This window comes from Misgurnus anguillicaudatus, chromosome 16 (assembly GCF_027580225.2).
Source record: "Misgurnus anguillicaudatus chromosome 16, ASM2758022v2, whole genome shotgun sequence".
Classification (NCBI taxonomy): domain Eukaryota; kingdom Metazoa; phylum Chordata; class Actinopteri; order Cypriniformes; family Cobitidae; genus Misgurnus; species Misgurnus anguillicaudatus.
The window spans coordinates 29102207-29116423 of record NC_073352.2 but is presented as its reverse complement, the minus strand read 5'-3'; the positions used below and the strand labels follow the sequence as shown (position 1 = coordinate 29116423).

The window sequence follows — 14217 nt, the reverse complement described above, 5'->3', positions numbered from 1 at the left end:
TACTTCTACCACAGTACAAAGTAGCAAATGTTGATGAATAATACGTCAACACAGAAAAGAAAACTGGTCATTTCATGTGGTCACTGGAGAAACAACACCAAAGACATTAGCAGGGAAATGGTTCACCTTGCCTACGAGCTTCCCTCTGCGGTTCATACACAGGTAAAAGTTGGTTTCCTTCCCTCGAATTCGCACCTGGCTGCCGAAGGTGTCGGCCTCCACTACGAGCTGGGCTTGTGAAGAGACAAACAGAAAAACAAACAAACAGACGTTACAACAGGACCACAACAATCGGCTCTGCTCGAACATAACCATGAGTTCTGGTTTTGCCGTTAATGAAACCGGTTCATAATTTGATGTGATGGTTCTGTTTCTTTGACTGTAAATATAACTATAAGAGAGATGGAAGAAAACTTGATGATTTTAAAAATAAGTATATACTTTATACTGCATTTCAGTTGTACATCCTAAATATTATGAAATGAAAACCACATGACCTCACTTTGTTGCATGTTTAATTCTTAAGGTGGCATCCAGTTATCGTCTCACACATTTTAAAAGTAAAAATGTTGTTTTAAATTTTCAGCTGAATATTATTTCTGATTTGTTACATCGGAAACGAAAGGTCAACTCGAGCACATATTATTGTGGGATTGTATGCAATGTGTCTGGACCAGTGGTTTTCAAACTGGGGGCCGCGAGATGGTGCCAGGGGGGCCCCAGTTTTATGGCCCCATTTTATTAAATACATTAATTTATCATGAATTCTGTGTAATTAAACCTAAAAAAATAAGGCTACTAACCAAAAGCACTACTTTTTTGTATAATGCAATGTTTTTTTTTTATTATTAAAATGTTGAGTTTTAGAACAGTTTTTGTCACAAAATTTCTTTGGGGGGCCGCAAAGGAATGCACCGTACACAAGGAGGGCCACACGCTGAAAAAGTTTGGGAACCACTGATCTGGACTATGTAGTACTTCAGGAATAGCATGATATTTTGAACACATGATCTCTGTCATTATATAATAGACACCACCAACAGTTTACTTTAATCCTCTTAAGGATGTTCAGCCTGTGTCTGTGTTTTTGTGTGTCTGTGTTTCAGGATATGGGAGTTAAAGCTCTGACATGGCTTCACCGTGAGTGCAGAGGTCATCAGAGATCAATAACCTCTTTGTGCTCTTCCAATCTCTTCTCATCCAGACATCCCTTGCTCGCTGTGTAAATACATCTGTCCTAACCCTGCCTGCTATCTCTCTCTCTCTCTCTCTCTCTCTCTCTCTCTATCATGAATACTGAATCTAAGGAAGCTTTCAAATTGACATTGGCACAATGCAGAAGAAAAATCTCATGGAAAAATATCCTGGTCCACTTTGACCTCAAAACCATTAAGATTTTTGCATTGTAACATTATTTTCTTAACAATTACTCAACCACCAATTCTCATTAATGAAATATAAAAAAAAAACTAATTCACTAATTCTCAGTACTGCTATATGTATGTATATGCTGTAATAAGCATTTGTTGTACTGTCTTTAGTTTATGCTGATTTAAATACATAAAATGTAGGATTTAAATAATGTCATTGTGCTACAATATTTTTAATTGTAGTATAGTAAAATAAATGCATTATTACAGTAATAAGAATTTACAATGTAAAATGTCAGGATAAAATAGAGTAATTTTGTAGGGAAAATTATTTTTGCAAACAAATTGTAATGGCTCTAAATCCAGCTTGATTTTTAATGTGAAATGGGGATGTTTTAACCCACAAAATTAACCCACTGATATCAACTTTCATAGGCACTGATATTTCTAAAACATATTTTTTAAAAAATTATGTAATGCATATCTTTGAGTCAGGGACAACATTTTGTTTATTGAATAACATTTTAGTACATTATAATGATAATGTTTTTGATATCCCCATTCAAAAAAATGTCAGGTGGTACAACCAATTATTGTCTATTTGCGCTCCCTGTGTCATGCTGCTTCTTTATGTGTTTATTTGATAGTGTTATTTAAAATAATAATCCTGAAAATAGTTTGAAAGTGTAAAACTACTTCACCATAAAACTAACATTTAAGAATACTGTATAAATTTAAGAACAATATTTTTTAACAATTATAGACAAGCTTAGCTATTAGCTTTTTGGCTTGGCTTTGTTAAGGCTAGAATTATTTGCTAACTTATTCGCTTATTGAGATTGTTTGGCTTGGTGTTTTTCTTTCTTTCTTTCAATTTCTTGGGAGCATCCATGGCGGTTGCGCCCTTTGGCTTTTTGGTTGCACCACCTGACCTCTGCAACGAATTTAGATTTTTAAAGATTTCTACTTGGATGCTCATAAGCTTTTGCATGCGCTGTCAAATTCATAAATACTTAAAATACAATAAAAATGTGTTTAATAAAATAGGACTTTCTTCTAGTTTTATATTGGGTGCACCACCTGACATAGAAAGTGTACCAGCATACCCATTACATTAAAGTAGCTATTTTACAGTATTTGAGAGAAATCCACAATAAATGCGGTGATATCATGTTTACCATGATTGCGGTTGTACTACCTTGACATTTAAAAAACATCCAGATTGTTGGGCAAACGCTTTTCAATTATCCTAACATTTCAACTACTGATTCGTAAAATTTGTTTATAGGAAAGGTTTCGAACATGAACAATAATGCCGAAGTATTTTTAACAGTTGTCTTGAATGCTTATTTGTACAAACAGTTGGCCCGTCTGTTTTGGTATCTTAAAAAATAAATTGGTTATATAGAGTAAAGTGACACGTCATGAAAGTTATTTTTATAGTACATAATGCACACAGACACAAAAATATGCCTGTCATGTCATTGACCCTAATTATGTTTATAATGATGCTGCTTCATCTAATCTCATTACTCTCTTTAAATTTGGAAATTACTAACCACAGATTATTTCTACAGACGATCTTCAAACATTGCTCAGTATTGTGACAGCTAAATGTGTCACACGTTTTAAGTTTGTATTTGTCTTGGCTTGTTCACGATGTGATTTTTGCATATATGCAGATATGAGACTATATCTAAACTAAAATACGGTTACTCTGGTCTTTAAACGGTCAGGAAAGAGCATTCACCAGGTACTGCTCTGTGTGTAAATCACTGTATCAGCAGTAGCAGATGACTTTGTCTCCAACTTTTCCTGTTTCCAGTGTGTTTGTGGGTGGTCTTTTTCATGTGTTTGCAAGAATAGGGAAAAGTGAGACATGTTCTGTCTGTGTGTGTGTTGTTACCATATTTGTCTCCGTCGTCTCCGCGAGCGCTGATCTTGCGTCCCAGCACCTGGACGTGTTTCCCACTGGTGCGGCTGTAAAGCTGGTATACTCGGTGATGTCGTCGACTCATGGCGTCTCGTGCACGGGTCTGATTCTCCACGTGCACGCTGAAATTCACCCCATCCACGCCAAACACCTGTAGGCAAGAGACCACACACATCAGAACCGCTGTCTCTTCTTCTCTAACATGGTTTCTCCAATCAAATTTTGACCCAAGTGAACTCATTGTAAAAACAATTATTATCTTTTTTAAGCAAACAAAAATCCCTTTTATGACCAACAGCAACATACAAGTCGGATATGTGTTAATTTTAGTAAAATGTAGTTTTTACAAATGTATCCTGCAATTAAAAAGAAAACAGTGATGTTGCCATCTAATAACATCACTTCACCATTGTACTGCTTTAATCAAGTTTAAGTCTTTATTTTAACTTTTAATAATGGCTTTTTATATCAGAATGAAGTCCGAGCTGAATGCTTTGGATTGTGGATGACCTGAAACCACCAGCACAAACTCCCCAGGGTTGAAGGTCACGTTCACCCTTTACACCATCTCCACGTATACTCATGGTAACAATTTCTTTGTTAATATGATCAATATTTGTAATAAATGCTGTATCTTTTGGAACATAAGTTAACAAATTATGAGTAAAGAAGAGTAAAAAAAGGTCATTACTGATTCCAGATTGACTCACCTGTAGAGGATCACACATGACCAGCATCATCTGGATATATCTGGAGAGAGAGAGAGAGAGAGTCAAGGTCAAGTGAGTGTTACCATGGTAGCAAAAACAAATCCGATCCACATCATGGAGACGCTACTCTGTGTACTCCACTATACTCTAGTGTACTCCACTATGCTGTAGTGTACTTTAGGGTAATCTCTGGACACAAGGGAGGTGATTTTATTCCCTGCTTTGGTTTCTTCCTCACTCAGTCAACCATCTTTCATCTCCGCAAGTTAGAAAAGGAAAAACCTGACATTTGAGGCATAACTCACAATTTCGTGGAAACTTGGAAACTGGCGGATGTAAGTAAGATTTTAAGTGTGTAACAACGAGTGGATGAGAGCCGCTCAACAGCAACCTCGGCAAGTTCTCCATCAGCACAGGCCTCTTTCTGGCCGATGACCGTGACGTTGAAAGCGAACAAGCCTGCAGGACGGATCAGTGCGTCTGCTTTGGATAAATCGGTGTGAATTATTACAGCCAAAGAGGAGCCCACAGGCCCCTATGGTACATTGCTAGAATTTAAAACAGCAGGACCCTGTGACAGAGCAGATCCGAGTGCTGTTCAAATATTTTCTCCAGGTCCAACTTAACATGCAAATGCAAAAACAGAAAGCCATTTTGTAGCTTAATATCTTCAAAATCGCTGTGATTTTAGTGGTGCTATGATTGTTTTGTAGGTTTGTGCTTCAGACAAATGAGCATGTGTTGTATTATATTCAGCTTACATTCAAAGGGAATATTTCTGTTTCTTATAGTTTATAATGAATAAAAGGGGGGAGATCTGTGTCACTGGGGTTTTTTGCCAGCAGTAATGTCCGCTTTGCCAAACTAACAGTTTGTCGTGATAAATCAACTACAGCAGTGTTGGACCGCACTAATAAAATAATAAACTGAATTCTGAAGAATTGCCAGCGAACATGAACATGATTTAAAATGCAGGGCAGGGAAATACAGGCAAAGTGTTCCAAAATCAGACAATCTTATATATTAGCTTAAATTAAAGGGACACTCCACTTTTTTGAAAATATACAAATTTTCCAGCTCCCCTAGAGTTAAACATTGATTTTTACAATTTTGGAATCCATTCAGCCGATATCCGGGTCCGGCGCTACCACTTTTAGCATAGCTTAGCATAATCCATTGAATCTGACTAGACCATTAGCACCACGCTAAAATAACCAAAGAGTTTGTGTATATTTTTCCTATTTGAAACTTGACTCTTCTGTAGTTACATTGTGTACTAAGAACGACAAAAAAGTTGCGATTTTCTAGGCAGATATGGCTAAGAACTATACTCTCATACTGGTGTAATAATCAAGGACTTTGCTGTTGTAACATGGCTGTAGCAGGCGTAGTGATATTACGCACTGCCCGAAAATAGTCCCCTGCTATTGAAAAATACTAAGGGGCCTACTTTCGGCTGCTGCGTAATATCATTGCGCCTCCTGCAGCCATGTTACGGCAGCAAAGTCCTTGATTATTATTACGCCAGAATGAGAGTATAGTATAGCCATATCTGCCTTAAAAATCGCAAATTAATATATTCATCACTATATATTTTTTAAGTTGAGTGTCCCTTTAAACCACAGAAAAGGTGTTGTTGGATCAGTTGATCGATTTATTTCTCAGTTTACGTTTCATCAAAGTATCAACTTTCTCTCAGATGTTCATCCTATAAGTCCTTTGGGCAAAAAATGTATACAAGTAGGTTATTATAGAGCATAGGCGCTGATTTCTTTTTCTGCCAATGGGTGCTCGACACCACGTCATGCAACCCATGGGTTGCTTAACAACGGCAGATGCTACAGAAGCGCCCAATCGCTTTGGAAGGAATGATGAAAGCGGTGCGATATATCAAGCGCCCCTTAATAAGCTTATTCATCAAAGCTTTGTAGATATTACAACTCGTGAGATCCACCAATCAAAGAGGCTCCCGAATTTCAAAAGCATTTTTCCATGGGTGGTCGAGCCCGGAGTTAATCTATAGATGCCAAGCTAAACTGTACCATACCTGCAGTAAACCAATGCAGGTTAACACCTGCTCCACACTCAGGAGAGGAAATAAAGGACCTGGGTTACCAGTGAATATGTGTGCTTTAATGTAAAGGTGCCCTAATGCTTATTTTTGCATGCATCATCTGGGTTCATTTGGGTGCAGAAACAAGAGTAAGCAGACCTTTGTTATTCAACCATGAATGAGATTTTTCCTCTGAAAATGTGTTATTCTATTGAGGAAACACTTCACCTTTCAGTGATTTTGTTTGGAGGTGATTGGTGTGTCACGCTCTAATGTCAGATTTCCGCTTGTGTTTTCCGCTTGTTAATCTGTCTATATTTTTTTAATGGCTTGTGTCTTTTTCTCCCTCCCTAAATTCTTTTCATACTGTTGGCAGCCGTTACGGGTAAACAGTGAATCAGGTCTCTCGCTGGGTGGTGTGGGTGTGGTCGGTATGATGTCACTCATTCAGAGGGCTATGGTGGGTGTAAAGCACATTAATACAAAACACATCACTTCCTCCTTATCATCACAGCAGTGACCCCATGACCGAACGTCTGAGATCATGAGCGTGTGTGGTGTGCGTTGAAAGCTTTCAGGCCAGACATGTCCTTACCAATAAGGTGAAGCATGTTAAAGAGCAGCTTATGTTATAAAGTTCTCATAAATAAGCCGGATGATGTTTTGCTGTAAATCTACTGATGTCATCTCTAGTTTCAGTCCTGAGCGGATCCGGCACGACATCCACCAGAACATGCTGTCGATAGCTTGGTGTCTGGGAAATGTTAATGTAGGACGATGAGAAATCCTGCACTGCAGATATATGATGATAGACTTTACAACTTAGCAAATATTATTGACCTCCTCTATGAAGACCACTGCTGAGCCTATGAGAGGTCTTTACTAATCTCTGTGTATGTATATATGCATGTGAGTTTTTTTTTTTGCATTGCATCTAATGGGTTTGAAAGTGCAGTCTGACCCCTGATGTAACAGCGCATCGGTGAGCTCATTCAGCGAGATTCCCAGTCAGTGAGGTTTTCTCCGTCCGATGTTATGATTGGTGTGATTTGCGGTAGGGTTGCGACTCTTAAACATTAATAGTGTTGCGATATCGATAAGACGGTAGTTTGTGATTTATTCTGGATGAATCAGCCGAGGGCGGTCACTTGTTTGCATCCCAAAAATTAATCTATGCAAAATGAAATCAGCATTGGGGTCAGAGGAAACGCGATGGCGTGAACAGAGTAATACACAAGCGGGAATGGAGAAGATATGAAAAGAATTGGGGGAGCGTTTCTTATCCTGTCATTTTTAATCCCACGTCCTTTCTCTCCCTCCTCTCCTTCCCTGTCTGGAAGTGCAGAATGAACGTCTCCCCCACACTGACGAGAAAGAGAGAGATAGAGAGAGAGAGAGAGAGAGAGAGAGAGAGAGAGAGAGAGAGAGCTGACAGCTGCAGTGAAGCAGACACACACACATGTACACACACTCTTCATCATTTCAATTTATGCTTGTTGGAGACAAAATGTTTTACACTAACATTCTTTTCTGCCAGGCCGGAGTGTTGACACATCAACATGTGTGGTATCTCAACACACCTAATGCAGGGATATCTGTCAGGTACTTGTCACATTTTCTCAATGCTATCACTGAAAATACCTTTAACATGAGACTACTGTGACAGAATCACTTGCTTACCTTCTCTGTTAATAAAGTTATTTAAGTGATAACAAAGTCCCTTAAAGAGAAGTCGCGCCGGCACTAGGCGACCCTGTTTGCCAGTTAATTCGGTCATGCAAGACTGAAGTCCTATCTACATTGGCGGCAGTCGCTCTGTCGTTCATATAGGTTGTCTACAAACCGGAAGGTTGGTGGTTAATCCCCGGCTTCACCTGACCAAGTGTCGAGGTGTCCTTGAGCAAGACACCTAACCCCAGATGCTCCTAGCGAGCTGGATGGCGCCTTGCATGGCTGACACCACCGTCGGTGTATGAATGAGTGAGTGACTGGGTGAATGTGAGGCAAATTGTATAGCGCTTTGGATGGCCATCGGTCTGTTAAAAGCGCTATATAAATGCAGTCCATTTACTATTTACATGAATGAAGTAAGACAGATATCTCTATAATTGTGTGCTATAGTTGAAAAACTAAGCCTGACATCAACTTTTGTTCTAAGTCGTTTCAGCTCCCAAGCATGCACACAGCATCTTTTGCATGCGTCTTTAAACATTGATGATTGGTTCTTTAAACTGTAAGATTTCAATCACCAGGGCGGGCAGATTGAGCGTTGCATTATCCCCTGCATCCGAAACGGCCTACTCCCATACTATAATAAATAGTAGGTGAAAAGAAGTAGGCGACGTGAGTATTATGACTGAATTCATAGTATTCGAAAACAGGAGACGAAAAGTACCTGGATGACTTACTGCTTCCGGCAAGATCCCGAATTGTTCATTCGATGGACACTTTGCTATCTCATGATCCCCAGGAGAGGAGTTATCTAACGAAGAAGAAGACTGAGGGGCGATGTTTTATTAAAAAATGCACAAAATTGCTAACGCGACTCTATTTAAATAGGCTGCATTCGAAACTGCCTACTTCCATACTATATGGTAAGCGGAAAGCAGTGGGCGAAGCGAGTATATAACCGAATTCATAGCATTTGAAAAACAGTAGGCGAAAAGTACCCGAATTTCCCACTACTTTCGGAAAGATCCCAAAGTGTTCATTTGATGGACACTATACCCAGCAAACATGGGTCGGATGGCAACGTCGTCTCCCCGGCTAAAAGGGGTCGCCACAGGATTGGAGAAATGTTGTACTATTGTTTCGAAATCAGCGTTGTCTACCCATCCAAAATTAGTCACGGCTGGATGGTACAAATGCACAACATGTCCTAAAATGCATTTATATACGCTTGTATACATTTGTATATGTCTATATTTGTCTGAGGTTGCGTGCATTCAAAATTTGATGTACGGGTTTTATGTATTAACGTCCAGAAGAGGACATTTTTAGAGGACCATGCAGAAAAGGTGTGTGATTCACGGTCAAATGACATCAAAGACATCGGTTGGATTTTCATTTTGGAACTATTTTTCAACCATTACTGGACGTGACGGAGGGACGTATTTTCAACGGTAATCGGACGTTCAAATGTTTGCTGGGTATCCCGTAATCCCCCATGAGAGGAGTTATGCAATGAAGAAGACGACGGAGGGTCGTTGTTTTATAAAAAATGCAGAAAGCGGTAACACAGCTCAATTCAAATGCAAATACATACTGTATATTAAACAGCTGTCCCTTGTGGTTAAATTGCGCTTGTTTAACGTCATTCTAGTTAACAACTAACTTGTTGTGATGACCTATGTCACATAATGTATCAACATGGCGGATGTAGTACGTCCAAACTCATTCATACTATATAGGACCCAGTGGCGGCTGGTGGTCATCTGAGGAGCGCAAATTCAAAATATGTGTTTGCTGCGTCATGTGAACCATGTGCATTACGTGTTTTGTCAAAATAAGTGCCTGCTGCGCATGCATCGAAACCGTGTACGATAAAAGAGACGCTCACGTTCACAGAATACACGCAAGACACTCACTTAACAGTAAACTCTGATTACGCATGAGATTATGCAAGCATCTGGCAAATGCGATCGTCCCTCCCATCACAAACCCCCTAGACGCATCCGCAGCAGGCACCCACCCCGACAAAACACGTGATGCACATAGGATCGGTCGAAAAAATAAGTCACTGGCCGCCACTGATAGTACCTACTGTTTTAACAGTCAATGAGTAGGTACTTCATCTAATTCAGTACATACAGTTTGCGATTTCGGACACTGCCAAAATAATAGAAGTGCTCAGTCTTGTTATATCTAATATTTTTGGTAATAAGCGTCTAAATTCTTCTTTGGTCATACAGGACCAGAAAGACTTGAGGGTGATTGAATGAATTACCATTTTTATTTGAACTGCTTCTTTAACTTACATTGTACAACCAATCTCTTAATTTCAAAAGAAGAAAGAAAAGTCATGTTGTCCCTGATGTGACCCTTTTAACCTTTGACCCAACGAAGGCTAAGCACGATCCACAGGGAGTTGAAGGCGATTCCAACCAATCGGATTCCCTGAGATGATCTGTCATATAACATAAGCCACCATTACTGTCGCTCAGACTTAATTTTATAAATATTAACCACATAACTTGTCCATTAAATGCCCGGTGCATCTGTGCTACTGAATGATGTGAAATCAAACAGATGCGGTTTTGATCTTCTAAGTAATTGGATGAAATTGGGAGTAAACCTAAACCACCCAGAACCCTCAACAATCACATAGAGAAAGAGAGAGAATGAAATGCTGCAGATGTTTGAATGAAGCCGTGGGTTAAAAAATCGATCATCTGAATGTCTTCTCTTTCCAAAGTAATAGGCCAAGACATCTCTGTCCTCATCCCTCGCTCAAACTGCAACAATATGCCACGTGTTTGTCTGTGGTCTCCATGCTGTACGTGTTTGTGAATACTTCTAAGTTCTCAGTAAAACGATCACAGTGTAAATGAAACGGATCAGTAGAGAGACTGCTGTGTATCCTGTTAAATGGCATAAACCTGTCTGGCTGGCACAAGCTGAACGCTGACCCCTTATTCCTGCACGACCACACACCTCGACCTCCGGTGACCAGATGTACATCTGCTGGACAGGTGTGATTTGTGTGTGTGCACCTGCTCAAATGAAAGCATCTTCACCTGTGCACCATGTCTAAGTTTTTCCTTCAACAAATGTGCACATCATCTGTGTAGATGTTTATGAGTCGTAACGCTGTTTTATGAATATGTATATCCACGCATACCTGTCGTGCACTGATTTATGCTGTCTGCATTTCTGTTTTGCAAACATATGGTGCTCGTCCCACGTTAAAAAATAAAACTGGGTACAGTGCTTATGCAGAAAACGCAATAGTCGCTTTTGTTTAACAAACTAACTGTTTTCATACGTGCTTTATGTACATACACACATAAATATGTATAAATCAGACCTAAAGGATTTTTGTTGCTGGGACCTTAAAATATATATTCCTTGCGGAAAAATTTTTTACATTGAGAAAAGCACTATTGAATTTGAATTGAACATATGCGTAGGGTCTTATAGAATATGCGTTTAACTATTTAATGATGTAGTGTTAGAGTAGCAGTGCATGCAGTGCATGCCAACGCACATACAGTTTAGGTTGCAGATAAGTGCATGCACTCTGCAGATTTATGCATGTACGGTTCATGCATCTGCCAAACCTTGGCTGCGCAGGTGAGACCGGCTCTGGGTCCCGTAAGAACTCTCAGCTGTTAAAACAGTAGTGCTGTACTGACAGAGAGCGAGAGGAAAAAGAGGAGAAGAAAACGCAAAAAAAAACTTCTTCAGCTGCAACCTCGGATTCTCCATATCCCTCCCAAACCGCAACGAGCCTGCGGCTTGCCAGAGAGAAAGAGAGAGAGAAACTGCGAGCTTTACTCTGCTGAGCGCTATTGTCGGGAGCCAAAACAATCAGGGTGATGACATCATAAAACCTGAGACAGAATGTGTCCTAAAGGCTTTCGTGTGTAGAGTCGAGCGCAATGAGGTGGAGTCGTATCCCAAATCACCCAGCACACCCTTCAAGCACAATTTACATCGCTGGCCAAGTTTAAACAATATAACAGCACAGGGAAGGAAAGAGAAATTAAGTCTTTGCCTCGGTTTTTAATCGTATACGGTCTTTTGAAACCAGGCCTGTAGGATTTCTGGTCTGAGTTTAAGGTCAATGTTAGATCTAGAATTTTTACAGCACTCAGTATTAAGCTTAACCAGGCTTAAGAGGAATAAGCATCTTTGGTAGACCAGCACTATACCCGTGTGAAACAGGGTAGAAATTTGTGCAGGTGTTAACTGGTTCTTTTAGCTGAAATCTGACTCATTTTGGAGTGAAATAAAAAATGCAAAACAAGACACTTAAATTTATCCACCAGGAATTAAGTGATGCATGAAAAGTGGGCGTTATCAGAATGAAGCCAGGTGGTTCGAGGGGAAGGGTTGAAAACATGGATCGGTGACGTCAGCCAAAGAAGAAACATGCTTTAGAGGTGGGGCAGGTTAATAAATTTTGATAAAACACAGATATGTTTTCCTTTGGAATGACATGCGCTGGCACATCATGCACAGTGAGTCCAAGAACATGCAGAAATGTAGGTTTCATGTTGACTTGACATGTGTTCCTAATCATTCTTTTTTTTTTTGTAGAGCATGTGGTTTGTAAATTTATTCCTCAAGGTGGCGGTTGAGTAATGGTTAAAGATCTGAGATGCTAGAAGTTTATCCCAATAGGATCTGACCCAGGAGCAAACGGCCTTGAGTGAATCTCTGAACCTCAGGTGCCCCAGAAAGACTTTCTCTGATGCTTTAAACAGAAAGCGTCTGATAAATGCCAAATAATCTTCAGCACATCTCAAACAAGTAACCTTCTTTTCTCTTTCTCCCTCTCTCACAGCCAGCTGAGCCCAACACATCTACATCAACCGTCTACAGACCCTGACCCAAAACCACTTCAAATGTGGCACCTTTTATTACAAATCATTACATCAAGCGAATCCAGTTTAATGACGCCAGCCTTGAAAGCGAGCGCTTCCGGAGAGGCCATGGAAAAATGAAACGCTCTCGTCTCACTTCCACAGTTCTCTGCTTGCTCTGCACAAATATAGGAGAATGTTAATGCCCCCATTTGAAGTTTTCTGTCTCTAAACTGCAGTTTCCTGTCGGAGAAGGACACAGCTGCTTCTCTATCCAAACAGAAAAGGTGCCAGTTCTAGCAGTTATACCTGCTAGAATAACCATCCTTGAGGATTATTATTTAGTAATCTGGTGAGCTCAGGCAGGGCATGCAAGAGCAGACAGCTGCTTCATCAAGTGTTGGCCTGAGTGGTTTATCACAGAGCCTTTGGTCTCATCTGCAGGTTGGGAAAAGAATGATAACCCTCTCAATATGACTCACTGCCATGTGTGCACAATTATGAACAAACAAAAAAACACAAAGCTGACAGAGACACATTTGGAGTAAGTCGCTGACACATCTGACAGGTGTGTTTTTATTGGTCAGGGCCTCACCTCAGCTCTGGGTGTGACTGACATCTGTCTCCATGGTAACGCATGGGATGTTGTCATAAATTATTACGTTTACAGGACTTTAAGTTTGTCAGTCAAGTTAAGCGTAATTTGGCACATAAATAAGCAGAATAATAATTAACGGATTTATGACAACAACATTAAAATCATTCACAAGCCTTAATGACTTACACGACAGCCAGCGTGGAGAGAAAGGCCCACATCGCTTCCTCCGTGTCCGAGTGGCTCCGTGCGCTCTCGAGAAACGGCTCTCCGGGTCGCAGCTTAACGTCTGTCCTGTTTGTTTAATCCGTATGTATGCAGGGTCCGCGGAAGTTCCCGCTTGCACCGGTTGACTGCATCTCTATCCCGGTAACGGGCGGCTCGGGGTCAGGGGGTCGGCAACGCGCAGTAGGCGGGACGCAGCTGTATCCTTTGAGTCTGGGGAACAGGTGAATTGAAGTTCAAACACGACACACACCTATGCGTCGTTTCGGTGAACGCTCATGAAAACTTTCTGGAACCCAACAGACAATGAAATCAAATTCGTGCCCAGTGTTTCCAAGAAGCGTGCTGCTGTTATAATGTAACTTTCCAGTCTAAGAAATGTCTCTCCACAGAAAGCTTATTGATAGGGTTTAAAACGGAAGAATTCTTTGGAATGCGCACGCATGAGATGTAAGGTGGAAGGGAAAGACGGGTGTTTCAGTGTTGGCCCGTTACGGGCGAAATAACGCACCGTAGGAGGCAGAACACCTGGACGGGAGTGATGTGATGAAGACGCGGAGGCGGCGAACTGGACTCCGGGTTCATGGCTGCTGCACCCTACAGCGGGTTTAAAACGTCCACGGCGCAGGAAACGCGGAGATACGGAGCGGTCCAGCTCAGAAGATGTGGCAAAGTGAAAGCAGAAGGAAAGACACAGAGAGAGGGTGTGGGGTGAGTGACACGCGCTCGCAGCCACCCGCGACAGTCGCCCTCTGCACCTGATTTCCCGGACTCAATCGCTGCCTAGAGCGCAATAGCAGCCAA

The 14217-nt window shown here is 40.8% G+C and overlaps 1 protein-coding gene and 1 long non-coding RNA gene across 4 annotated transcripts in view; one reads left to right on the top strand and one right to left on the bottom strand.

The window, feature by feature from the left end:
* The window catches only part of LOC129421779 (uncharacterized), a 15688-nt gene extending 14194 nt beyond the window's left edge, over window positions 1-1494 (top strand). For both annotated transcript variants that reach the window (XR_008637161.2, XR_012358019.1), the window contains exon 5: window positions 1107-1494. This is a non-coding gene — a long non-coding RNA (uncharacterized lncRNA). The remainder of the gene's footprint in view (window positions 1-1106) is intronic.
* Window positions 1-14217, bottom strand: part of fgf18a (fibroblast growth factor 18a) — a 19443-nt gene extending 5226 nt beyond the window's left edge. For both annotated transcript variants that reach the window (XM_073854483.1, XM_055177315.2), the window contains exons 1-4: window positions 13378-14217; window positions 4014-4053; window positions 3277-3454; window positions 127-233 (exon numbers count right to left, since the gene is read on the bottom strand). In XM_073854483.1, coding sequence (XP_073710584.1) covers window positions 127-233; window positions 3277-3454; window positions 4014-4053; window positions 13378-13409 — 357 coding nt within the window. In that variant the 5' untranslated portion in view covers window positions 13410-14217. The remainder of the gene's footprint in view (window positions 1-126; window positions 234-3276; window positions 3455-4013; window positions 4054-13377) is intronic.